Source organism: Halichoerus grypus, chromosome 15 (assembly GCF_964656455.1).
Source record: "Halichoerus grypus chromosome 15, mHalGry1.hap1.1, whole genome shotgun sequence".
Lineage (NCBI taxonomy): Eukaryota > Metazoa > Chordata > Mammalia > Carnivora > Phocidae > Halichoerus > Halichoerus grypus.
Window position 1 is genome coordinate 18,554,440 of NC_135726.1, and position 23,669 is coordinate 18,578,108.

Below are 23,669 nucleotides of genomic sequence, written 5' to 3' on the forward strand. Positions count from 1 at the left end.
ACATACTATGTTCGTGGGTTGAAAGACTTCATCTTGTTAAGATGGCGATACTTCCTAAACTTATCTATAGATTCAGCGTGATCCCTATCCAAATCTCAGCCACTTTTTTTTTTTTTGGCAGAAATTGACAAGCTGATCAGAATTCATATGGAAATGCAAGGGACCCAGAATAACCAGAACAATTGTTAAGGACTGATTTGTATCTCCACAAAAGGGTATGTACAGTCATGACCCCCAGGACTGCAGAATGTGACTTTATTTAGACGTAGGGCCTTTAGAGAGGTAGTCAAGTTAAGATGATTACAAAGGTAATCATTAGGGTGGGCCCTAGTCCAATATGACTAGTGTCCTTGTAAAAAGGGACAATTCGGACACAGATATGGATGGTACAGAAGGAAGACAATGTAAAGACAGAGGGAGAATGCCATCCATAAGCCAAGGAATGCCTGAAGCTACCAGAAACTAGAGAAGAGGCATGGATTCTCTCTTACAGTACTCAGAAGGAACCAGTCCAGCTAACACCTTGATTTCAGATTTCTAGCCTCTAAAACTGTGAGGCAATTGATTTCTATTGTTTAAGCGCCCCCACCTTGTAGTCCTTTGTTATGACAACCCTAGCAAAGTAATGCAGCAATCTTGAAAAAGAAGAACAAAGTTGAAGGACTTATACTTCCCCATTTCAAAACTTACTACAAAACTGTAGTAATCAGGATAGTGTGGTATTGGCATAAGGATAGACATATAAATTAATGGAATAGAAGTGAGAGTCCAGAAATAAACCCTTACATTTATGGTCAATGATTTTCAGTAAGGGCACCAAAACAATTCAATAGGGAAAGAAATGTTTTTTAAACAAATGATTCAGGAACAGCTGGATAACCACATGCAAAAGAATCCCTAACTTAAACCATATACAGAATTAATTCAAATGAATCAGACCTAAATATAAGAGCTAAAAGTATAAAATTCTTTGGGAAAAACATAGAGGTAAATCTGAATGACTTTGGATTAAGCAATCACTTCTTAGATATTACTCCAAAAGCACAAGCAACAAAAGAGAAAATAAATCAGACGTCATCAAAATGAAAGTGTTTTTTTAAAGATTTTATTTATTTATTTATTTGAGAGAGAGAGAGAGAGAGCACGAGAGAGGGAAGGGTCAGAGGGAGAAGCAGACTCCCTGCTGAATAAGGAGCCTGATGCGGGACTAGATCCTGGGACTCCAGGATCATGTCCTGAGAGCCACCTAGGCACCCCAAAATGAAAGTTTTTTGTGTTGTAAAGGATACCATAACAGGGGGCGCCTGGGTGGCTCAGTTGGTTAAGCGACTGCCTTCGGCTCAGGTCATGATCCTGGAGTCCCGGGATCGAGTCCCACATCGGGCTCCTGGCTCGGCAGGAAGCCTGCTTCTCCCTTTCCCACTCCCCCTGCTTGTGTTCCCTCTCTCGCTGTCTCTCTCTCTCTGTCAAATAAATAAATAAAAAATCTTTAAAAAAAAAAAAAAAGGATACCATAACAAAGTGAAAAGACAACCCACGGAATGGCAAAAAAGATTTGCAAATCATATATCTGATAAGGGATTTGTATCTACAGTAAATGAAAAACTCTTACAATTCAACCATAAAAAGACAATGCAATTTTAAAACGGGCAAAAGATTTTGAAAGACATTTCTCCAAAGAAGATATAAAAATGGCCAATAATCACATAAAAAGATGCTCAACATCTTAAGTCATTAGGGAAATGCAAATCAAAACCACAATGAGATACCACTTCACACCCACTAGGATGACTATAATCAAAATGAGAGCTAATGAATGTTGGCGAGGATGTGGAGTAATTGAAATCCTCATACATTGCTGGTGGGAATGTGAAATGGTGCAGCCACTTTGGAAAGCAGGCAGTTCCTCAAATAAGTAAACAGAGTTACTATAGGACCCAGCAATTCCGCTCCTAGGTATATAACCAAGAGAAGTTAAAACATATACTTGTACATGAATGTTCAGAGTAGGATTACCCATAATATCCAAAGAGGTAGAAACAACCCAGATATCTCTGAACTGATGAATGGATAAACAAATTGTACTGTATCTATACAAGGCACTATTCAGTCATAAAAAAGAAGGAAGTACTGATACATGCTCCAACATGGATGAGCCTTGGAAACATCCTATTGGATGAAAGAGGTCAGACAAAAGAACCCCACATATTGTAGGATTCTATTTATTTGAAATGTCTAGGAGGTACCTGGCTGGCTCAGTTGGTGGAGCATGTGACTCTTGATCTCGGGGTTGTGAGTCTGAGCCCCACTTCGGGTGTAGAGATCGCTTGAAATGTCTAGAACAGGCAAATCCACAGATTTGACAGAAAGTACATTAGTGGTTGCCAGGGGCTGGGGGGAGGCGGGATGGGAAGTGACTGCTAACAGGTACGGGCTGCATTTTAGGGTGATGCAAATGTTCTGGAATAAGATAGTGGTGATGGTTGCACAACTTTGTGGATATACTGAAACCCACTGAATTACATGCTTTTTAAAAGGGTAAATTTTATGGTATGTAAATTACATCTCAATAAAGTTGATATTTTAAAAATTATGGTCTGCAAATGCCGGTAAAGTTGTAATAAAACCTGTAGACTCAAGTTGCTGGCCGCAGTTTAAATCGGCGCAGCAATTTCACAAAGTGCTATGTGAGCGGCAATGCGTAAGAGATGGAGAGGTCTCCATGAGATGTATGGATTACTTTCCATAGCTAAAGCTTCCACCATGGACATTTAGTAAATATCTAGTCGGCTGAGCAATGTACGGTTGTGCCCATATGGATGACAGGGGGAGTAAAGAGAATGCCTGCACCAGCGAGGAGGTGAGCAGCCCCCTGAGCCACCCAATTCCTGAGAAACATCCTTGGCTACAAAGTCCCAGGCACAGCATTCTGCACCAGGCAGGCTTGCCCGGGTCTTGGGAGCCAGCCAGGTTGGCTCTTCCTCACCGTTCAGTTCATGGCTCTCAGTTGACAGTGTGGGGCCAAGGCTGCCTGCCAGAGTCCAGAGCACTGTTTCCCCTTAACGCTCTTTGGCCATTACACACACACCCCCCGCCCCCCCCCCCCCACATACTGCATACACACACCTGGCCTGGAAACTTCTACAAGCTTTTTCCTTGAATGTCAAGATTGCATGAGCCTGTCATCCAGCAAAAACCCAAATGTCCTTCCTGGAGAGCTATTCCAAAGGAAGAAATCAAAGGACAAAAGCTATGGACGTGCAGAGGTTCACTGCCCTATTAGCTTCGGTCGTAAAAACTAGAAAGTACCCAAGTGTGGAAACTGAGGAATATTATGATGGGACCCTCCCTTTGTGGAAGGTTTTGCAGCCATTAAAGTCAATCACCGTGGGGCGCCTGGGTGGCTCAGTCGTTAAGTGTCTGCCTTCAGCTCAGGTCATAATCCCGGAGTCCTGGGATCGAGCCCCCCATCGGGCTCCCTGCTCTGCGGGAGGCCTGCTTCTCCCTCTCCCACTCCCCCTGCTTGTGTTCCCTCTCTCACTGTGTCTCTCTCTGTCAAATAAATAAATAAAATCTTTAAAAAAAAATTTAAAAAAAGTCAATCACCGTGAAGATGGGTAGAAGAAGGAGAATGATAGGAAAGATGCTCAGAAGGAAAGCATGATGTTAACGCTTTGTGTGGGGAGTTCTGTGCACCTGCAAGGGACTGGAAGGCACTTGGGCCATGATGTTTAGGCACAGAGTCATACTAACCTGTCTCATAGAGTTTGATGTATAAACCAGACATCAAGGCGAGAATATGCTGTGAATCAGTAACTGCCCAGAAGGCTACTTTGTGAAAATTAAGCTGGGTAACCTTAAGCAAGTCCCATAAACCTCTCTGAGCTTTACTTTCTCACCTATCAAATGGGAGTGTCAGCTCATAGGTTGCAGTGATGATGTTGGGGTGGCAGAGGATTGGCTAGGGCAGGGCCTTAAAAGCACAAGAGCCAGAGGACACTCACCCTGGGGATGAGCCAGCCAAACTCGTGATTGTTGACACCCACGAGGAAGGGCACAGAGTGGAAGTGCCTGTCCCTCAAGAGTTCCATGGGGCTCTTGGGAAAGAAGGTGCCATCAACAGTGTAGGAAGCCGTAGTGTTCTGCAGGAGAAAGCAAGGCACGGGTCTTCCCAGTCAGGCCCATGCCTTAAAAGATGACATGCGGGGGTCCCCCGGCTGCGTGCCTGGGTGGCTGAGCCTTAGAGGGGATAGAGGCCACCACGGTTGGAGGACCAGGAGAAATAGGGAGACCAGGCAATGGATACTTCCAAGCAGACCTCTTTCCTAGAAGAGCTGGCCCTGCATTCATGCTCCCAGGCCTGCTTGGGCCCTCCATCCCTTCCCCTCAGGGGTGGCTGCCCCAACGCTCACCCCAGACTGCTGATTGCTTCTCTGCTCCCACAGGAGCTGGACGGACCCCTCTGCGCCATTGCCTGTCACCGCCCCCCGAGAGGTAGGCATACCACCTTCATGTTACGGATCTGCTCTTTGCCGTCTGCCGAAGGCACTGAAACATCTCAGCCGGAGAGGCAGAGCTGCAGCCCAGGGAGTCCGCGAAGCTCTGAGGACAGACAAGAGCCTGGCCTCTCCCTCACCCATCCACCCCCACCTTGCAGCCCTCCGCCTCCCACACACAACGGGTGTATCTGTGGGAAAGACGGGCCAGTGATGTCAGAGATGGGGCCTCGGGACTGGCCAGAGACCTGCCGCCAACCCTGAGAAGGCTTCTTTGCCCACCAGCTTGGGTGGTCCCCAGGCACCCCGTGTGTCCCCCATTACATCATACCGTCATTATTTGTGCGGGTAGCGGAGTCCCCTTCACCCCTCTGAGAACAGTGTCATCACCTAGTTAACCATATTCCCAGAGCCAGCGGGCTCAGTCAGTTTCGCAGAGTGAGTTAAGGAAATGAGACAGGGTTCAGAGAGGAGGGATTCCAGCACGGCCAGTGTGGCGGGGAGGGGACGACAGGGGGGCTGCTGAGGCCTGAGCCGGGCTGGGGAGTCAGCTCCCTACTGGTGACACCCCTCTGGGACTTCAGGGCAAGCAAAGGGTGGGCTGTGGCCGGCGCACGTGGGGTGAGAGAGGCAAAGAAATGCAGCCCAGAGCCAGGACCCTTGGGTTAGGATCCATTAACGTCGGCATGGTGACGATCCCACTCTGAGCTATGGCCCTGTAGAAGAGCCCTGCAGCCAGCGGGGACAGGACCTGGGTGCCGTGTTGAGGACAGGGGGCTGTCAGGGGAGGGCAGAAACGCTGGGCGGTCTGGGGCCACGGGAGATACTCTTGCCAGCCTGTGGAGACTCACCAGGGCAGAGACGATGCAGGCGCCAGCCGAAGCGCCTAAGATGGTGACAGAGTTGAGGTCACCTCCAAAGGGGGAGATGTTCCCCTGCACGCAGTTCAAAGCAGCCACCGCATCTAGGAAGCCCCAGTTGCCAGGCGCATGCTCATCCCCAGTGCTAGGGGGCAGGGGGGAGGCGGTGGTTAGCGGAGGCGGCCGGGCTTCTCCTCAGCCTTTGCCCATTTGCTCCGAACCAGCCGCCGGGACGGCAGACCCTTCCCCTTTCCCCAGGTCCGGCCTGGCTATGAGGCATGCTTCGTAGCCCCCTGCCCAGCACGTGGTGTGGGGTGCCTAGCTGGGGGGCCAGCCACAGCTTAGTGCTCCTTGCCCCCGCCCCTTGCTGGGATCCAGGCCCCAGACCAGCCGTCAACACTTCCTGTCCAAAGGACCAAGTTCTCTGTATGCTTCTGGCTTCGGGAGAGCCCCTTCCCCAGAGGGGGGCGATGGGGAGCCTCCTTCTCTGCCCCGGACGGCATTCGGGAAGGGTCCTTTGGTCTCCAGCCACCCTGCTTGCCTGAGAAATCTGCATTCAAGCTCTGGGCCCCTACCCTAGTTCCCCAGTTGCCCTCACAAGCTGGCCTCTCCCAGTGCCAGCAGAGCCCTGCCCCAGGCTGGCCACCTCACCTGAGGAAGCCAAGGAACCCCAGGCGGTACTGGCCGGTGACCACTACCACATCTCCGTAGGCGGCGAGGGCTGACCCATCTTGGCAGGTGGCAGCACCCGCCACCAGAGCGCCTCCATGGGTCCACAGCATGACCTGCAGAGAGGCCATGGGGCAGTGACCCCCAGCTCCTGGGACACCAGCTGCCCTCCCATCAACCCAGGGTATTCTTGGGACCCCTGAGGCAGTATGAGAACGGGGCTGGGGAGGGGACAGGCCAGGCGGAGCCGGATGTGCAGACAGGGCCCTCGGAGCTGCACACCGGCCGCCTGGCCCCTGCAGGGGCCTCAGCGGGGCTGTAGCTGTTGAGGATCAGGCAGTCCTCTGAAACAGGTGCTTTCCATTCAACACAGATCTGCTGTTGTCCATTCTCTCCAGATCCTGCAGACACCTGGGCCAGGGGGTCAGCCCACCAGCCCCGCCATCTGGATCCCTGCAACCTACCAGCTTGTCCACCTCCAAGGGGCTACTCACATCGCAGGGGCATTGCTGGTATCCCCCACACCCTCCCAGGACTGCGCTGGGCGCGCGGCTGAGAATCGGCCAGGCCCCAGAGGTGCCTGGGCGAACGGGAGGCCCAGGAAGACATTCACCAGGCGGTCTGTGCCCCTCATGGCCACCTGCCAGCCTCGCACACGGCCCAGGGGGGTGTCCACTTCAGGCTGTGTGACCTCAGGCCCTGCGGGCAGGACAGAGCGCCAGCGAATGAGTTTGCAGCCTCCACAGGTGATGGTGGGGGGCCGGGCAAATGGACTCACTACACAGTGGTTCTTGGAGCACCTACTTTGTGAGCCCTGTTCTGAGCACTTTGCACACAGCACCGTGACTAACCTTCCCAGCAAGCCTGGGAGATGGGCCCTATGATGACCCCCCACTTTCTCCTCCACCCTCGCAGGTCTGCCACTCTCCTCTAGGCCAAACCAATCCCCTGAGGGTGAACTAGGTTCTCCTGGGACCCACAGACCTGTCGTGGGGCTTTGGGCCTTGGGCTAGCCATTCACCCTCAGATTTCTCATCTGCTAAATTAAGTGTAATAACCATGTCTTTTCGTTTTCTTTATTTTGACACCTTGCAGACTCTGGAGGGACTGCGGGTTCCAGGGCTGGCCAGTTCTTAGAGATAGTAACTCACTGAAAGGTGTCTTTCAGATGCGAACCAACCAATCCAGAGCCCGTGCCCCCAGCCACCTCCTCTGGGCTTCTCAGATTCCCCACCACTAACCACCTGCCCTAATCACCCCAGGGCCAGATACCAGAGAGTGAGGGACCGCCCCATGCCCCAGAGCCCACTGAGAACATTGGAATTAGCCGATCCAGAACCTGCTTAGCCCCCTGGCCGCTTCTTTCTGCAAACAATAAAGGTTCTTGCCCACGTTTTCCCCTCCCCTGCTCTGCCTCCTGACTGACCCATGCTTCCCTGCATGCCGCTTGTTTCTAGGACCTGGGAGGAAACCTTTCGTGACCCTCCCTTCTGTGTCTGTGTCTTGCTGATTAATCAAATCCTGGGTGCCCTTTAAAACATAAGGACAATCATGTCCTCTGGCAGGCCTGCTCTGGAGACCACACACGACCACAGTGGCAGAGACCCAGCCCAGAGAGGATGCACACAACCCCTGGCATTTCTTGGAACTGAGGGCTTCTTCCCTGAGCAGGCTGTCCACCCCTCCCCGTCCCTGCCTCCCTCTTGCCCCTTCCACCCAAGTCCTCCCAGCAACCCTGAAGCTCCCCCCTCTGCAGGCTAAGCTGGCATGTCTTACCAGTGGCTGAAGCAGGGAATGCCAGGAGCAGACAGGGCACCCACAGCTGGACCCTGGACCCACTTCTTACCACTGTCCCCATGCTCCTCACAACTAACTGGGGGCAGAAGTGGTGGAAGGTATAAGAAGGCCCTGCCCTTTGGCACAACCAATCTCTAAAGGGTTATGTTATAAAAACCTCAGTGGCCCTGCGCATCTGGCTGGTGGCCAGCCCTAAGACCCAGTACCCAGGTGGGGGAAGGAGGGCTCAGAGAGTGCACTGCAGGGGCATGGGTGATGCGATATTTCATGAGGGGGGCGGGAAGGGGCGGGCAGGCAGGGGGGAAGGGTAGGAGTCTGGGCTTTGGAGCTCTGCAGCCCTGGGCTCAAATTCCAGCTCTCCTGGTTCAGTGAGCTCCACCAGACCCTGTGTGCTCATTTCAAGAGACACACGCCACTGATCTGAGGGAGTGGTGGCCAGTGACTGGGCTGAAGTTCCGAGGGAGCCCATGGCTCGGGGCAGAGCTGGTGTCCAGTCCTGCTGGCCAAGGGGGTGCCTGAGCACTGATGTTGGATGGAGGGAACTGAAGGTGATGCTCTTTGTTGTTGTTGTTGTTTTTAAATTGAGATTAAATTTATATAACATGCAATTAACTATTTTAAAGTATATAAATCGGTGGCACTTAAGTGTATTTGCAATTTTGTGCAATTACCACATCTCTCTAGTTATAAAACTTTCATTGCCTCAGCAAAATATCCCATACCTGTTCAATAATCGCTCCCATTGCTACGCGCCCCCATCCCCTGATGACCTGATAACCATTCGTCTGCTTTCTGCCTCCCCGGATTTTACCTACTCAGGATATAGCACATAATAATAACCAGGCAATATGCGACCCTTTGTGGCTGGCTTCCTTCACTTCGCGTAATGTTTCTGAGTTCATTCAAGTTGTAGCACATATCAGTCCTTTGGTCCCATTTTATGGTCGAATAATAATATTTCACTGTATGGCTATATCACAATTTGTTTTTCCATTCATTCAATGATGGGCATTTGGGTGGTTTCTACCTTTTGATTATTCTGAGTAATACTGCTACAGATACCCATGTACAAGTTTCTGTGAGTTCCTATGTTTTCATTTCTCTTGGCTACATACACTTAGGAATGGCCTTGTGGTCACCTGGTAATTCTGTGTTTAATGTCTTGAAGGACCGGCAAGCTCTTTTCCATTGTGGCTGGCTGATAGCCTTGTAAAGCCTCAGGGCCTTGGGCCTAGGCGGCCCTGCCACGGGGCCCCAGGACTGAGGATGCCCAGGGTGTATTTTGGGCGTGATTTTCTCATGTCGGCCCCCTCTCTTGAGGCTCCTCAAGTGACAGGGCAGAAGCAGGGCAATGCCCTCAAGAGGCCCTCGGGCTCCTGGCGGGAGGATCTGAGGTCTGCAGGTAGAGAGAGTGGAGGAAGAGGAGCAGGAAGCTTCTTATTCACAACTCAAATCCTACTCCGCATCCCAGAATGACGTGATTTAAGGGCCAGACCTCCTGCGTTCAAATCCGGGCCCTGCCGAGCACTGGCTGTGTGACTTTGTACCCAGAGCCCTGGGTCTGGTTTTGTCGTCTGGGAAACAGTGATGATTCTAGGAAGCACCCCACGGGGTCTGAGGTTACATGTGTGAAAACACAAGACACGGAACCAGAGCCACTGGAAGTCTGTTCTTGCCTCAGGCCAGGCGTCTGTCAGGGTGTCTGTTTCTCTGGGACAGCCTCTACCCCAAATAAAGGCAGGACTCACCTCTGGGCCTTAGTGTCAGGACCACGGCTGGCCAGGAGTTGGGATGGTGGGGGGGATGTGTGGGGAGTGCAGGGCACTGGCAAATATTTACTGATTCGAACAGAAGTGCTGGCTCAGTGAGGAGCTGGGTGAGGGTCATGCCTAGACAAGATGCCAGATTCTCTCCTGGGGTTCCAGCTGGCACTCAGAGCTGGAGGGGCCCAGGATCAAACTTCCCTCCCGGATTGTCTCTGGCAGGCTTCCAGGTGGGGCCCATCTCTCTCCCTGCAGCTTGATCCATAGGTACATGCAGGAGAGCACGAGCAAGGACGGGAGAGAGACAGAGACAGGGACAGAGAGAAAGACACTGAAACGGGGAACCAAGCACAGTAAGATACCACTACACACCCACTACAATTCATCAACGGTAGAAGACTGATAAGACCAAGTGTTGACAAGGCTATGGAGCAATTAGAACCCTCATAGGTGGCTGGTGGGGGCACAAACATGGTACAGTCACTTTGGAAGACAGGTTGGCATTTTCTTTAAAAGTTAAACATGCACTTGCCATATAACCCAGCAATTCCACTCTCAGCTATTTTCCCCAAAGAAGTGAAAACACTGGGCGCGTGGGTGGCTCAGTCGCTTAAGCATCTGCCTTCCGCTCAGGTCATGATCCTGGGGTCCTGGGGTCGAGCCCCCGCATCGCATTGCATCTCGGGCTCCTTGCTCAGTGGGGAGCCTGCTTCTCCGTCTCCCCCTGCCCCTCCCCCCTGCTCGTGTGCTCTCTCTCTCAAAGAAATAAAATCTTTTTTAAAAAAGAAATGAAAACATATGTCCACACAAAGACCTGTCTGAAAATGTTCACAGCAACTTTAATAAAGCCAAAAAATAGAAATCACTCAAACGTGCATTAATTGGTGAATGGAAAAAAATGTAGCATACCATATATGACATACTACTTTGCAACAAAAGGAAACCACTGGTTGAATCTCAGAAACATTATGTTAAATGACAGAAACCAGTAATAATGATTCCATTTCTATGACATTCTAGAAAAGGCAAACTATAGCAATAGAAAGCAGTTTGGTGGCTGTGTGGGACCAGGGTCGGGACAAAGGAACTCTTTGGAGTTTAGAAACATTCTAAAACTTGAGGGATGCCTGGATGACTCAGTCAGTTGAGCGTCTGCCTTCGGCTCAGGTCATGATCCCAGGGTCCTGGGATGGAGTCCTGCATCGGGCTCCTTGTTTGGCGGGAAGCCTGCTTCTCCCTCTGCCTGACGCTCCCCCTGCTTGTGCTCACTCTGACAAATAAATAAAATCTTAAAAAAAGAGAAACATTCTAAAATTTGATGTGATGGTGGTTGTATGTCTCATATATTTAGCCAACTTTGTGAAACTGTACACCTAAAGGAATTTAATTGTATGTAAATTATTCCACAATAAAACTGTTTAAAAAATAAGATGACTAAAAAACTAATACTGGGAACCCACTTTTGGAAAGTATATTGTGCATCTGCAGGACTGAAAAACATACAGAGGCATGCATGCAGTGGGTGCTCAATAAATGCTTTCAGGATGCAGGAGAAGCATTATGCACCAGTCAGTGTCCCCTAAAAGGAAAGCCTCTCCCCTCTCCCTAGTTCAAGACGGCCCAGGCTTAAGGTTACCCTTGTCTGCCATCTGGTGGCCAGTCCCCATCCTTCAGACCCCACTTCCGGAGGCTCTGTGGTTAGGCCGTGGAGGGAAGGAAGGGGGCTTTCCTCCTGGAAAATCTAGTGCCTGGAGAGGGCAAGTTGGTCAGAGGCAGGGGCATAGCAGGACTCCTAGGTCTGTGAGAAGGATACAGCCTCTTAGAGAGAAAGTGCTTTGATAGGGCAAACAGGCTGTGAACACAGTTTGGTATCTCTGCACGCTGAGATCAAATACGGTGTAAGAGAGGGTTTCCTTTGCGGGGGGGGGGGGTCGGATAAGGTGAGGGAAGGAAAAGTTTAGGGGAGGCAATGGGGTAAGCAGGAGAACTGATCATGTGGATGCCCACGGTGAGTTGGGGGAAGGTCAGCAGAGGGTGGGGGGATGGTTGACAAGGAGAATTCCAAAAGGAAAGAGGAGATCTCCTTGGATGGAGAGACCTTTGGAACCAAGGAGAAAAGAGTCTCTTCTCCTGGACTTTCTGGTCTCCCAATCCTACTTCCAGGGAACATCTCACAGACAAACATCTGTATTGATGTGCAGCAATTGTGTAAAGTTTGCCCTCCCCCACCCCCAGCCGTGTCACAGAACCACTGAAAATAAAGGGAGACTTCAGGGGGTGGGTGGCTGAGGGACCCATCTGGCTCTCCTGGCCACTGAACAGCTCGCCCAGGCTCCAGGGGCCCATGGACAAGCTCAGTCTTCTTACAAAAAATGGAGTCGGTCACCTTGTGTGATACAGGTAAGTGGGTGGGTGTTTAAATGTCAGTGGTAGATGACATTTTGTCTAGGGGACAATGGGTGGGGACGGGGACTTCTACATCCTCAGTAGTTGGTGGCCTCGGTGGCCAAGATCTCGGAGCTCCTGGGTTCCTGGCATCCAGATTTTCTACTGGCTCTGTACAAATATGGGAGCACGTGGGGCTTGCTGAGAGCCGGGTGTGGGTAAGACTTCCCAAAGCACCCTCCTTCGAAGGGAGAGTAGAGGGAGGGTGGGGGTGGGGGAGAGGGGAGGAAGAGGGGACGGGGCCTGAGGCTCAGTGCAGTGTGAATTTCCACTGGGGTTTGCCAATGGGGGGATTCACTGAGTGCGTCTAACATGAGAGGACCTATGGGGGCTTGGCAACTAACAAGATGCGGTAGGTTCTTAGTAAATGCTGGCTGGCTGGCTGGCTGGCTGGCTGGCAGAACGAATGAATGGCTAAGGGAAGGAAGGAAAAGCTCCCGGCTCCTCAGTGCATGTGTGTGGGTATACCTGGCAGACCCCCACCTGCACTCGAGCCCCCCCTCCCCGGCCCTTCAGCCCCAGACACAGGAGGCTACAGCTCTGTGTGCTTCCCCTCCGCCTCCATTAGCTCCCGTGTCTTCTGGGGTAGGGTCTTCGTCCAGAACTGAAGCCTGTGGGCCTTCAGGGCCCGGCCCACTGCAGGCTGCGTGTTCAGCTGCAGGTACTGCTCTTCCTGGTCGAACACGGGCCAGTGGGGCAGCCCCTCGCCGTTGGGGTCCCTGTAGACATGCCCACCCAGCAGGGCAGGGGGAGAGTCACTCGGAGCCCTGCTGAGCCCAGACCTGGCACCCCAACTGGGGTCAGGCGAGGTGCCAAACAGGCCAGGTGGCCTTGGGGAATGACAGGGGGATGCTTCTAGATTTAGGAAAGAAACTACCTCCCACTAGAGTGTCACCAGGAGGCAGGGCAACCTGGACTGTTTCTTCCCTTCCCGTCAGAGGGAGGCTCTGTGGGTAACATAGCACTGTCCCCCTCTTCCAGGTCACCTGGAGATGGACGGAGCGCCCAGCACCCACAAGGCCCCTCCCTGTCTGTGTGGGACCTGGAGCTGGGGAAGGAGCCACCATGCAATTAAGGATACATGTACGCTAATGAGGTCCCAACAGAAAAGGGGGGCCCGTGAATGGGTTCAAGCCCCCCAGCCCTGGAGGTTGGGGTGGGGTGTGACATCTCACCCATTTCGAGCAAAGTTAGCCCAGTATTTCATCATCTTCCTGCTCAACAGCTTTTCTTCCTCCGTGACTTCAACTACAGAGGGCAAGAGGAAAAGGGTCCAGGTGAAGGCCAACCCCAGTTCAGCACACGGGTCAGCCCCCACCACACTCGCCAGCCCACGTGCAACTTTTCCTTGGGCCCTCTTCTGCCCTCCCTGGCCTGGCTCTCTGCCCACTCCCCGCCCCAGCCCTGGGGCGCCAGGCCCTCTCCTCGCCCCAACAAGGCTCATTCCTGACCGAGAAGGCTCTCTCCTTCCTCCTGACACCGGAAAGTGACTTAAGAAACAAATATGCCTGTGAAACACTCTCCTCTGCACCCATGCCAGGCATCCGTGGTTGGGGTGGGGGGGCTGGGGGGAGCACAGGTCCCATTCTGAAGAGTCTTGGACTCCAATTCTAGCTCAGCCTCTCTAGCTGTAAGATCTTGGGCACCTGGTCCCATCCTCTCTCTGAGCCTTGGTTTGCTCATCTGTCACCCTCACGGAGGGACCCAGGCAAGGCCCCGTCCCCCATTCTGGGAACGAGGAGTCTCTGAGGGACCCCTCCCAGGAACACTCACTGTAGCCTCTCCAAGAGAGGGTTCCGAAGACAAAGAGTAACTCATCACCATGGTCTGCCCTCACATGGGGCGGCCTGACGTCCTTGAGGAAGCTGGGCCGATGCTGGAACTCGTAGAAGTAGACCGGGGCATGTAAGCCTAGGGGGTGGGGTGGACAGGCCATGACATGGCGGTCCCTTACCTGGGGCTCTCCTGCATCACCCGTGGTGACAAGATAGCTAGGTCCAAAGCTGGTTGGAATCTGAACAACTGGGTGAGGGAGCCCCTGGCTGGAGCAAGAGCAGGGGGAAGGACCTGAGTTCAAATCATGACCTCAGAACTTCCTAGCTGTGTGGTTTTGGGCAAGTCACTGAAGGTCCTCATCTGTAAAATGGGGAAAATGTCCGTCTCTTAGACTAGCTTTGAGGATTTACTGAGATGAGGGACATCAAGTGCTTGGCACCTAAGGACCCAATACATAGACACGGGTTGGGACCTGGACACCAATAGACCTCACCAGGGACCTATAGCTCTGAGCTGCCCCCTCACTGCTCTGGCCTTATAGATTTACTCACGCTGAAAATTGGCTACTTGGAGTGTAGGGATCACGAAGATGCAGTCCCCCATCATCTCAGAGAACTGGGCTCGGAGGGTCTGTGGGTCCCCACTGTCCCCCATGTACTCCTCCATCCACAGGTCAACAGACTCAGGAGGCAACATCTACCCCAGGGGGATCAGAAGTAGGCAGGTTAGGCAGGCTGGCAGCAGCAGGGAGGCAGCAGGGTCAGGTCTGTGGAGATGGATTCTGGGGAGGTATAGGGAACGGGAGGAAGGGGCTGAGCTCTGCGGTGACCCCATCCTTTGCTCGTGGGAGATACTGCATGGACGAGATATCTTGGGGCTGGGTGTTCCCTTGCCTCTGGACAGGAGAGGAGCCCCCCTCCATCGGGGCAGGACCCCAGAAGCCTCACCAATGTTGGCGACACTTGCTGCAGGATAGACTTCACCGTCTCTCTGTCCATTTCCTTCCGGGTGTCAGGGATTTTCATGGTCTGGGCAGTGGGGGAATCTCCAGTTGAGGGTAGGCTGGGCCTAGAGCTCTGATGCCCTGAGCCCTGGCCCCACCACCCCTGTGGGCCCCCGGCACCTGGGAGCTTGGGGCTGGGCCTCACCGAGGGGATGAGCCAGCCGTACTCGTCGTTGTTGACACCAATGATGCTGGGGACAGGTTGAAAGTCAGCGGAGGCCAGAAGCTCCCGGGGGTGCCTGGGCAGGAAGGTCCCATCCACTACGCCAGGGGTGATCATGAAGGGCTGAGAGGCCCACAAAGTGAGGTCCCAGACATTTCCTGATGCGCTCTGAGTCCCATTCCCCCGCTCCCAGCTCATCCAGGATGCTCACACCCCCTCCCCCAAGAGGTCCTGCCATTGGCTTAGCCTGGCCTGGCCTCAACTTTCCACCCAGGGCTGTGAGGACACCAAGGTGTGGAGATGCAGCAAGTTGCCCAGAGAATGTAAAGCACAGGCTCCCCACCCCTGCTGGTCCCCTTCTTGCATACACACGTCCGTTCAGCCCAACCTGGCTGATGGCCAGAAACTCCTCTTCAGTTTTGCCCCGCAGGCAGCCCACGAGGGCCTCTGAGTCGACCTGGCCACAGGCAGACAGGTTGGCCACCATCTGTAAAGAGACCAGGCAGGGGCCGCCTCATCCTTCCGAACACGGGAGAGGATTTGCCCAACGTCCCAGCCGGGGGCAGGTACGCCCCAAATCTCAAGGTATTAGGTGTGGACTCGGAGGTCTCGGCCAGAGGGGCAGGCCCACCTGCCTAGACAGTCGTGCCCATGCCGGGGCCCCTTGTTATCCCCATTTAACAGAGTACTGGAGGCTGAGAGCTAAGAGACGAGGCAGCAGTCTGGCTTCCCACAGTTCGGGGTACTCACCGTGGAGACCGCACTGGCTGAGCTGACAATGAGGCCAGGCAACAGGGCCACACCGCTCTCCATGATGGCACGATGGAAGAGTCCTTGGGACATGGGGGACACGACATGGGAGGACACGCTTGTGCCACCCGCGGACTGGCCAAAAATGGTGACAAGGCCAGGGTCTCCTCCAAAATAGGCAATATTTTGCTGGACCCAGCGTAGCGCGGCCACTTGATCCAGGTAGCCCCAATTTCCAGGTGCATGCTTGTCTCCGGTGCTGAGAGGTGGCAAGGACAGGGATGATGGGGCTGTCCTGGCTTCACTCAGCCGGCATTGCCCTGCCTAGCCCCGGTCTCACCTGAAGAAGCCCAGCACACCCAGGCGGTACTGGATAGTGACTACCACCACATCCTCAAAGGCCGCCAGCACTGAGCCATCATACATGGAAGCCATGCCGGTCACAAGCCCACCACCGTGGATCCACACCAACACCTGGGGAAATTGAGGCACAGACACCATGTGGCTCCCACCCAGCCCAAACCCCACTGGGGCTGCTACCTGGACTCTCCACCACTTTTTTTTTTTATTAAAGATTTTAGTCATTTATTTGACAGAGAGAGACACAGCGAGAGAGGGCACACAAGCAGGGGGAGTGCGGGAGGGAGAAGCAGGCTTCCCGCGGAGCAGGGAGCCCGATGCGGGGCTCGATTCCAGGACTCTGGGATCGTGACCTGAGCCGAAGGCAGACGCCCAACGACTGAGCCCCCCAGGCGCCCGCCTCTCCACCACTTTGGCTCTGTGTGCCTAACCACATAGACAGAGCTCAGGCAGGAGAGGGTGGTGTCTTCATGACCTGGGCTGAAGGTGACCCAATTTCTATCAGGAAAACTGGGCTTCTCATACTTTGGGTCCCACCCTATGTACCAAGGCCTGGCTCCATTTCTCCTGGAACTCTCTCTCAGGTGAAAAGAAAAGGGGTGTCATCGCACATGCACGTTAATTAAAAGTTTCTCCATTCTCGTTGGTCCAACAGATACAGCACCTGAGTGGGTCTCCTGGGCATGAGTTGGTTGGGTGAGTCTTGGGTCCATCCCAGGGCCACAGCTTCTGACCTCCGGGAGCAGCCAGGGTTCTATGACCCCATGCCCGAGGGTCAGCCACTCATGCTGGGTAAGAACACTCTCTTGGACCCAACAGTGAGAGGCTTCTTAATAGGGTCCACACTGCAGAGGGGCCCCGGCTGATCCCGTCCCTTCTAATCTTCTTGCAGAAGAAATGTGCTCCCACACCGCAGCCGGTGGGGCCTGGCACTCACCGGCAGACTGGAACCTTCCCGGGCGTAGGCAGGTGTATAGACGCTAAGGTACAGGCAGTCCTCGGACATGGAGGTGACAGGCAGGGTCTTATTCAGCAGTTTCAAAGCCACTGCATTCATGATAGTGATGTTCTGCAGACACCTAGTGGGGCCGTACCATGGTCAAAACCAGATCCTGCGCCCAGATTTGTTCCCTGCCACCTTCAGTCCCACTTCCCCTGAGACCTTGCTGACACATGGTCCTTCCCTAAAGCCCCTCTGCACCAAGTCACAGGCCGCAGGCCCTGGGGAAGCTGGGAGGGAGCCCCATCTTCCAGGGAGGCCTCAAGGTTATGAAGGCCTTGGATACCAACCCTCCTGAGGCTAGGAAATCTTGACTCTTGGGGGTTTCTGTGAGAGCCGTGAGTTGCAAGTGTTGACATTCAGCACTGTATTCCTGTACCCGGACAGGCGTGGAACAGGGGAGTAGCTCACATCTGTGGGCTGCCCGAATGGATATTAACTTCTCATGAGAAGGGCAGTGGGACAGCCCTCAGCTCCAGTCAGGCTCTCAGGCTCTCAGGGAACCTCATCTCTCCCACAGAGTTTCCAGTTGCAAGAACATACACATGCCCTTTGGCCCATGGCAGCTGGCCCTGTCACTGGCCCAGTAACTGCGCACAGAGGGGGTCCTCCACTCCTCAGGGATCTATAGTACCTGCTGCTGGAGTCAAGGGCTATTACAGGGTTCATGGAGCCAACCCAAGCCTTCCCTGGGGGCAGAGAACACCTGACATGGCTAGAAGTGAGGCAGATGTGTATCTCTGCTTTAAGTGTCAAGCCCGGAGCCTGGGCAAGTTACTTTACCCTTCCAAGTGTCTGCATGCTCATGGGAAAAATGCATGTGGGGATCCACTAAACTGAGGGGAGACTGGCCGTGGGGGTTTAGATGAAATGACAACTGCAGCCTGGCCTAGAACTTGGAGTACCCTCCACCCTCCACTGGAGTTCCTTGGACTCCCTGCTTACACGGCTGGGTGGGAGGTCCCATCCTTTACTCCACTCCAAGGTTCAGGAGGCTCGGGGGGTGCAAATCGCAGGGGCCCTAGAGGCGGCTTGGCAAAGGGAATTCCCAGGAAGGTGTGGACTCCCACATCAGTATCTTTCACATGGACGAGGCTCCCCCGCACCTGCCCGGTGTGTGTGGTCCGGATGGGGCTGGCAGAGTCCTGGCCTGTGAGCAGAGAAATGGACATCAGGGTTGAGTCTACCCATCAGCTGCCCTCCCAGGCTATTGATGCTGCCGGCTGCTTCCGGTCCCCAGCTGAAGGGACTCTGATCTACAAACACTTGCTTTACAAATTTCCTGCCTTTAACCCTGTGTGTCCACAGCACCCCACCCCACTCCCGCCCACTCCCCCAACTCTCTTTGCTGGGTCTGGCCCCAGCCTTTTCCACCACACTCAGTGAGGCTTCCTGGGACCCAGCACCATCGTTGAGCCCTGGGAGCTTCAAATAAATGGTCACATAAGCTTGAAGGGGTGAGAGTATCCTTTCTGCTGACTGTGTGGATCACATGAGGCGGTAGGAGAACTGTGGGAATAGGACACGCAAGGCTCCTGTCCCTAGGGATCTCATGCTCTAAGTGGCAATAAATGACATAAAGAAAGCATCTTTCAAACCAAGAGTGATGACATGGTAAGGAGAGCTACGAAAATGAGGTACCACTGTAACTAGACGGTAAGAAGTACCGCCCGCCCTACTATGGGGATCGAGGGGGAGGAAGCGACTGAGGGTCGCCTAACACAAGGAGCCCAGGTGAGATTCTTAACACACAAAGAATTTCTACAAATGAAAAAGAAGTGTGCCAGTTGTGCATATTTGGTGAATGAATATGAAATGGTGAGGGAATACGTTCAGAGTAAGGAATACAAAAAAATGACTCATACGCCAAGGAAGAAATGTTCACTTCACTCATGCTAAGAGAAAGGCTTGCTGAAATCTGACTGTGATGTTAACAACTTACTTTGTCACAAAAAGTCAGATGATGTATGTTTTCTGATGGAAGTCCATAGCCCCACATGAAATAGTCTTGTCCCAAAACATAACAAAGCAGAACCTGAAATTGAAATCTGATCAAGCCTCTAGAATACAAATAAATGAACACAAGTGTACAGACGTACTGGGGGCAGGGAAACAGTTAAAAGACACCATATGGATGTAATCAGCAAAGCCCAAACTCTGGGATCCTCTCCAGAACAACTAAACTGGTTTCTTCGATATAAAAACAAAATTACAAGGAAAATAAAAGAGAGGCAGAGGAAGACTGAAGATTCAAAGAGATTCACATAAAAAATGCTGATAATAACACACATTGGTAAGGATGTAGAAAAACTGGAACCTTCACACCTTGCTGGTGAGAAGGTAAAGTGGTGCAGGTGTTTTGGAAAGCAATCTGGCAGTTTTTCAAAAAGTTAAACATAGAGTTATCATACAACCCAGCAATTCTACTTCTAGGTATAAGCCCAAGAGAACTGAAAACATATATCCACGCAAAAACCTGCACGTGAATGCTCATAGCAGGATTATTTATAATAGCCAAAAAGTGGAAACAATCCAAATGTCCATCAACTGATAAAATGTATCCCATCTGTACAATGGAACATCATTCAGCATACAGAGAAAAAAGTACTGAACATGTCGACATGGATGAACCTTAAAAACCTTATGCTCAATGAAAGAAGTCCGTCACAAAGGATCACATATGGGATGATTTCATTTATATGAAATGCCCAGAACTGGCATATCCATAGAGACAAAGCAGATTGGTGGTTGCCTAGGGCTCAAGGTGGGGAGAAGGAGGAATCGATGTGCTGAACTTTTGAATATACTAAAAACCATTGAATTGTATACTTTAAACAGGTGAACGGTATGTTATGTGGATTATATCGCAAAGCTGTTATAACCAACACATCTACCAATTTTCAAAGTATGGACCTTATTTGAATCCTGATTTAAAAAAAAAAAACCCTGTTAGTATCATCTATGAGATAATATGAAATAAGAACATTTGGCTACATACTTGATTGCATTAAGAAATCATGATATTGTTATATCCTATATATTCCTTTTCTCTTAATAGGACATAGAAATATCTACAGATGATATAATGTCTGGGATTTGCTTCAAATAATGGTGCAAGGGAGAGGTGGTAGTCTAGACAATACCAGGTTGCTCAGGTCTTGATAATCATTGAAGGTACGTCATGGATTCAGTGGGTGTGTTACAGTGTTCTACCACAGACCGGAAACCCTTTGGTGCTGTGTGGCTGCGGGCAGCGCCGACCCTCTCTACCCCTCGGGGTGCAGGGAGGTAAGCAGTCAGGCTCCCAGTTCCCCTGGTGTCATCTCCACCGGCTCCTGCCTGCCTGGAGCTTTCCTTCCACAGGTTCAGGTTCTGCTTCTGCAGAATTTGGCCAAACTGAGCCTGGTTCATAATAAAAAGTAAAAAACAAAGCCAAAAAACAGCCTCAGGGATCTATACTACCTACAGATCAGAGAAAACAGGGCACGAGAGACCTTGAGGTGGACCCAGAAACTGAGTCCTGAAAGCAAGGAAGGGCTCTCAGGATGGGCAGTCCCACCTCCCTGCCCTTGCTCATAGGGTTCCCTTCACCCTGAACAAAGGTCGTTCCCATTTCTACATCTGGGGGAATCCTGATCGTGCACCTCCTCACGAAAGCTCTCCCAGGTTCCCCAATCACAGCTTATTGCTCCCGCTCTCCAGCCCCGAACACCCTTATCAGGCCTGTGACCATGAGGACAGTGAACACAGTGACTCCAGTTTTGAGGAGAGGTTGTTGGTATTGTGGAGGGGCTGCAGAAGCCTCGCCGCCCCTTCTGAGGAAGCCCAAGGGGGTCTGGGCAGAGGGGAAGTGGCCATGCAGTGCCTGCCTGTCACTGGTTTTTGCCTGTCCAGTCCCACTCCCCTGCCAGACCCACCTTTCCCTTCCCAGCTCGCCTGCCTATTCCCTGCTCAGATCACCTACTGGATCAACACTGATGCACATGCTTGATGCCAGAGCGTGTGGATAAGGCCGGGGTCAGCAGCCACTCACAGGTTCCACCGAGGGCAACTAAGCAATGTCTTCTCAAGTCAAAGCCCCCCGCCCTCCCCCCAGTAACATGCTGCCTACACAGGTGGGACATCTGTCCATGTAATTCACTGTGACCACTGGCCTCCAATGCCTGAAGGTTGTTATGGCAAAGGACACAACCTGTTGAAATGTCCCTGATCAGAGGCCAGTTACATGAAGGATGCTTCCTCTTTGAAGAGAAACCCTTGCAGGAAACGGTATGAGGAAGCTCTAGCATGTACAGCTGTGGGGAGGTCACCCCGTGTCAGGAAGTGAAAAAGCTGTGTGCCAGAAAAGGAGGGAGTTTGTGATCATTTAGGTGAAAACCAAGGATGTGCATCCTGTGTGCATCCTCAGGACTAAAATCCTGAGCAGTGTGTAGAAGGCCCTGGGGATCCTAATAGTCCCTGTGAAGGAGCCAGGATGGGATGGGACAGGAGAGGGTCAGACATTATCACCTGTGCCCTCTTACGGCTTGTCCATTTTTTCTTTTTGAATGTAGGTCCAATCTGAAACATTAACATTTTTTAAAGGGAGGTATCAGCAAGGCCTAGCAAATTGTCCTGCTGGAGGCTCTCGGTGACCTCTGAGAGCCTAGTGAGCAGCTGGGAAGGGCGGAAGCCTCTTGGGGTGGGCCATGCGAAACGGATTAATGTTGATGCCTCCAGGGCAGATCGGACTGGGAAGGGGGAGGATAGCTGGGTCTCACAGGTAGGGCCATTTGGGGTGAGAGGATCACACAGTTAAGAGGGGGCAAAGGAGCTGCGGAGGCCCCATGCATGGTGCCAGAATAGCCTACGCTACGGTAACAGCCAGGAGAAATGGAAGTTGGCCCAAAGTGCAATCACCTTTGCTCTAGAGAACAAAAGGTGACCTCACCCCAGATGGATGCATGAAGTGAATAGAAGGATATGACGATCTCTCCAACAGACAGGCTTTAGGATGCAGGGGTGTGGGCTTGCGCAGTCAGATTCGTCAAGAGCCAGTAATCTTGACTTGGCCCCTTTGGAGGGGCACTTGGCAGGTGCTGGGACGCCCCTCTGGCCAAGGGCGCAACACTCAGAGCCAAACCGTGGCAGGAAGATAATTATTATTTTTCGCAGGCAGCGCTACCTCTACCACAAACACTAAGAAGGAAACGTCCTGAATCATGACCCCCACTCCCGCCTGCCTCGCCAGGTGCCCCTCAGAGCTCCTGGCCTCGCTTGCCCCTCCGTACTGTGTGACCTCGGTCAGCCACGACTCTCTCTGCACCTCAGGGGGCCCAGACAGGGGTTTCGAAGCATTGGGTCTGGTGTAAGTTTCCCCATACTGTGGTTCTCCACCCTCATCCACCTCCCTGGGGCCTTCCCTCCTGCAGCTTCAGGTCCTGCCTCTGCAGAATCTGGCAAATCCCATCCCAGTCCTTGCCGCCCCTCGAAAGAGCCTCACCCTGGCCCAGGACGAGGAAAAGCAGGAGCCCACAGACCACGGCGTTCAGCCGCACGCGAAGTCGGTCCAGCAGCATGGTCTATTCGCAGCACACTGCTGTTTTCACCCAAAGACTGCCCTGGTGCCCATCCAGCGGCGCTTCAGAGAGTGTCTCAACCAGGTCTGGAGTTTGGACTGGTCTAGGAGTAGGCGGGGCTAGCTGGGCAGGGAAAGCGCGGGGGCGGGGGGCGAACTGAACAGGCAAAAACCAGTGACGGGCGGGCACTGCATGGCCACTTCCCCTCTGCCCAGATCCCCTTGGGCTTCCTCAGAAGGGGCGGCGAGGCTTCTGCAGCCCCTCCACAATACCAACAACCCTCTCCTCAAAACTGGAGTCACTGTGTTCACTGTCCTCATGGTCACAGGCCTGATAAGGGTGTTCGGGGCTGGAGAGCGGGAGCAATAAGCTGTGATTGCGAAACCCGGGAGAGCTTTCGTGAGGAGGTGCACGATCAGGATTCCCCCAGATGTAGAAATAGGAACGACCTTTGTTCAGGGTGAAGGGAACCGTATGAGCAAGGGCAGGGAGGTGGGACTGCCCATCCTGAGAGCTCTTCCTTGCTTTCAGGACTCAGTTTCTGGGTCCATCTCAAGGTCCCTCATGCCCTATTTTCCTTAATCTGAGGGTCTCCGCGGGCCTCCTCCCTATTCAGCCACAGCCTGCCTTTTGAAATGCACCCATGACTGTGGCATTATCTTAAGGACAACCGCAACCCAATCCTATGGCTTCCCCTCTCCCCACCTCCCGCAAAGGTCGGTCATTTATCTATTTGACAAACATTTAAGGAGCGCTTGCGGGTCCGTGTGCTAGGGACTCGGCAGGTGCGTCACCGGGTGGCTCCGAAAAGCAGTAAACGGTGCCAGGACAGAGGACGCTTGGTACGCGGGGACCTGCCCAGCCTGAGGGCCGACTTCCTGGAGGAAGTGGTGCCCGAAGATACGCCTGGCCGGTCTTTAGTGTCCCCGAGAGCCAGCCGTGGCCTCCGCCGTCCAGCACCTAACTTACGGGCTCCAACGGCCCCGTGCCGCTCGAGTGCCTTCTCTGTGTATTCGCCGGGGTGGTCTG

At 52.8% G+C, this 23,669-nt stretch overlaps 2 protein-coding genes across 5 annotated transcripts; both read right to left on the reverse strand.

The window, feature by feature from the left end:
- Positions 1 to 2,635: 2,635 nt before the first annotated feature.
- Positions 2,636 to 8,565, reverse strand: LOC118550180 (carboxylesterase 3). The gene is given in 10 exon segments (XM_078063537.1): positions 2,636 to 2,683; positions 4,005 to 4,167; positions 4,637 to 4,687; positions 5,099 to 5,247; positions 5,348 to 5,501; positions 6,008 to 6,141; positions 6,308 to 6,378; positions 6,381 to 6,436; positions 6,520 to 7,034; positions 8,545 to 8,565. Coding segments are annotated over 10 exon segments (1,362 nt in total).
- Positions 8,566 to 10,404: 1,839 nt separating this feature from the next.
- CES2 (carboxylesterase 2) lies at positions 10,405 to 23,626 on the reverse strand. Of its 4 annotated transcripts, XM_036115137.2 has the most exons (13): positions 23,610 to 23,626; positions 19,025 to 19,117; positions 18,028 to 18,232; positions 17,020 to 17,161; positions 16,063 to 16,196; positions 15,723 to 15,981; positions 15,361 to 15,459; positions 14,955 to 15,095; positions 14,754 to 14,834; positions 14,358 to 14,502; positions 13,804 to 13,941; positions 13,206 to 13,278; positions 10,405 to 12,749 (listed from the first exon to the last, which is right to left on the reverse strand). In XM_036115137.2, exons 4-13 carry the CDS (start codon positions 17,137 to 17,139, stop codon positions 12,563 to 12,565), a joined length of 1,377 nt encoding a protein of 458 aa, XP_035971030.1. In that variant the 5' UTR covers positions 17,140 to 17,161; positions 18,028 to 18,232; positions 19,025 to 19,117; positions 23,610 to 23,626; the 3' UTR covers positions 10,405 to 12,562. The 4 variants fall into 4 exon arrangements, with proteins under 4 accessions (XP_035971030.1, XP_077918614.1, XP_035971029.1 ...); XM_078062488.1 differs by lacking the exons at positions 19,025 to 19,117; positions 23,610 to 23,626 and adding an exon at positions 23,383 to 23,590; XM_036115136.2 differs by lacking the exons at positions 19,025 to 19,117; positions 23,610 to 23,626 and adding an exon at positions 22,565 to 23,372 and having other exon boundaries at positions 14,358 to 14,487.
- Between the last annotated feature and the right edge of the window lie 43 nt (positions 23,627 to 23,669).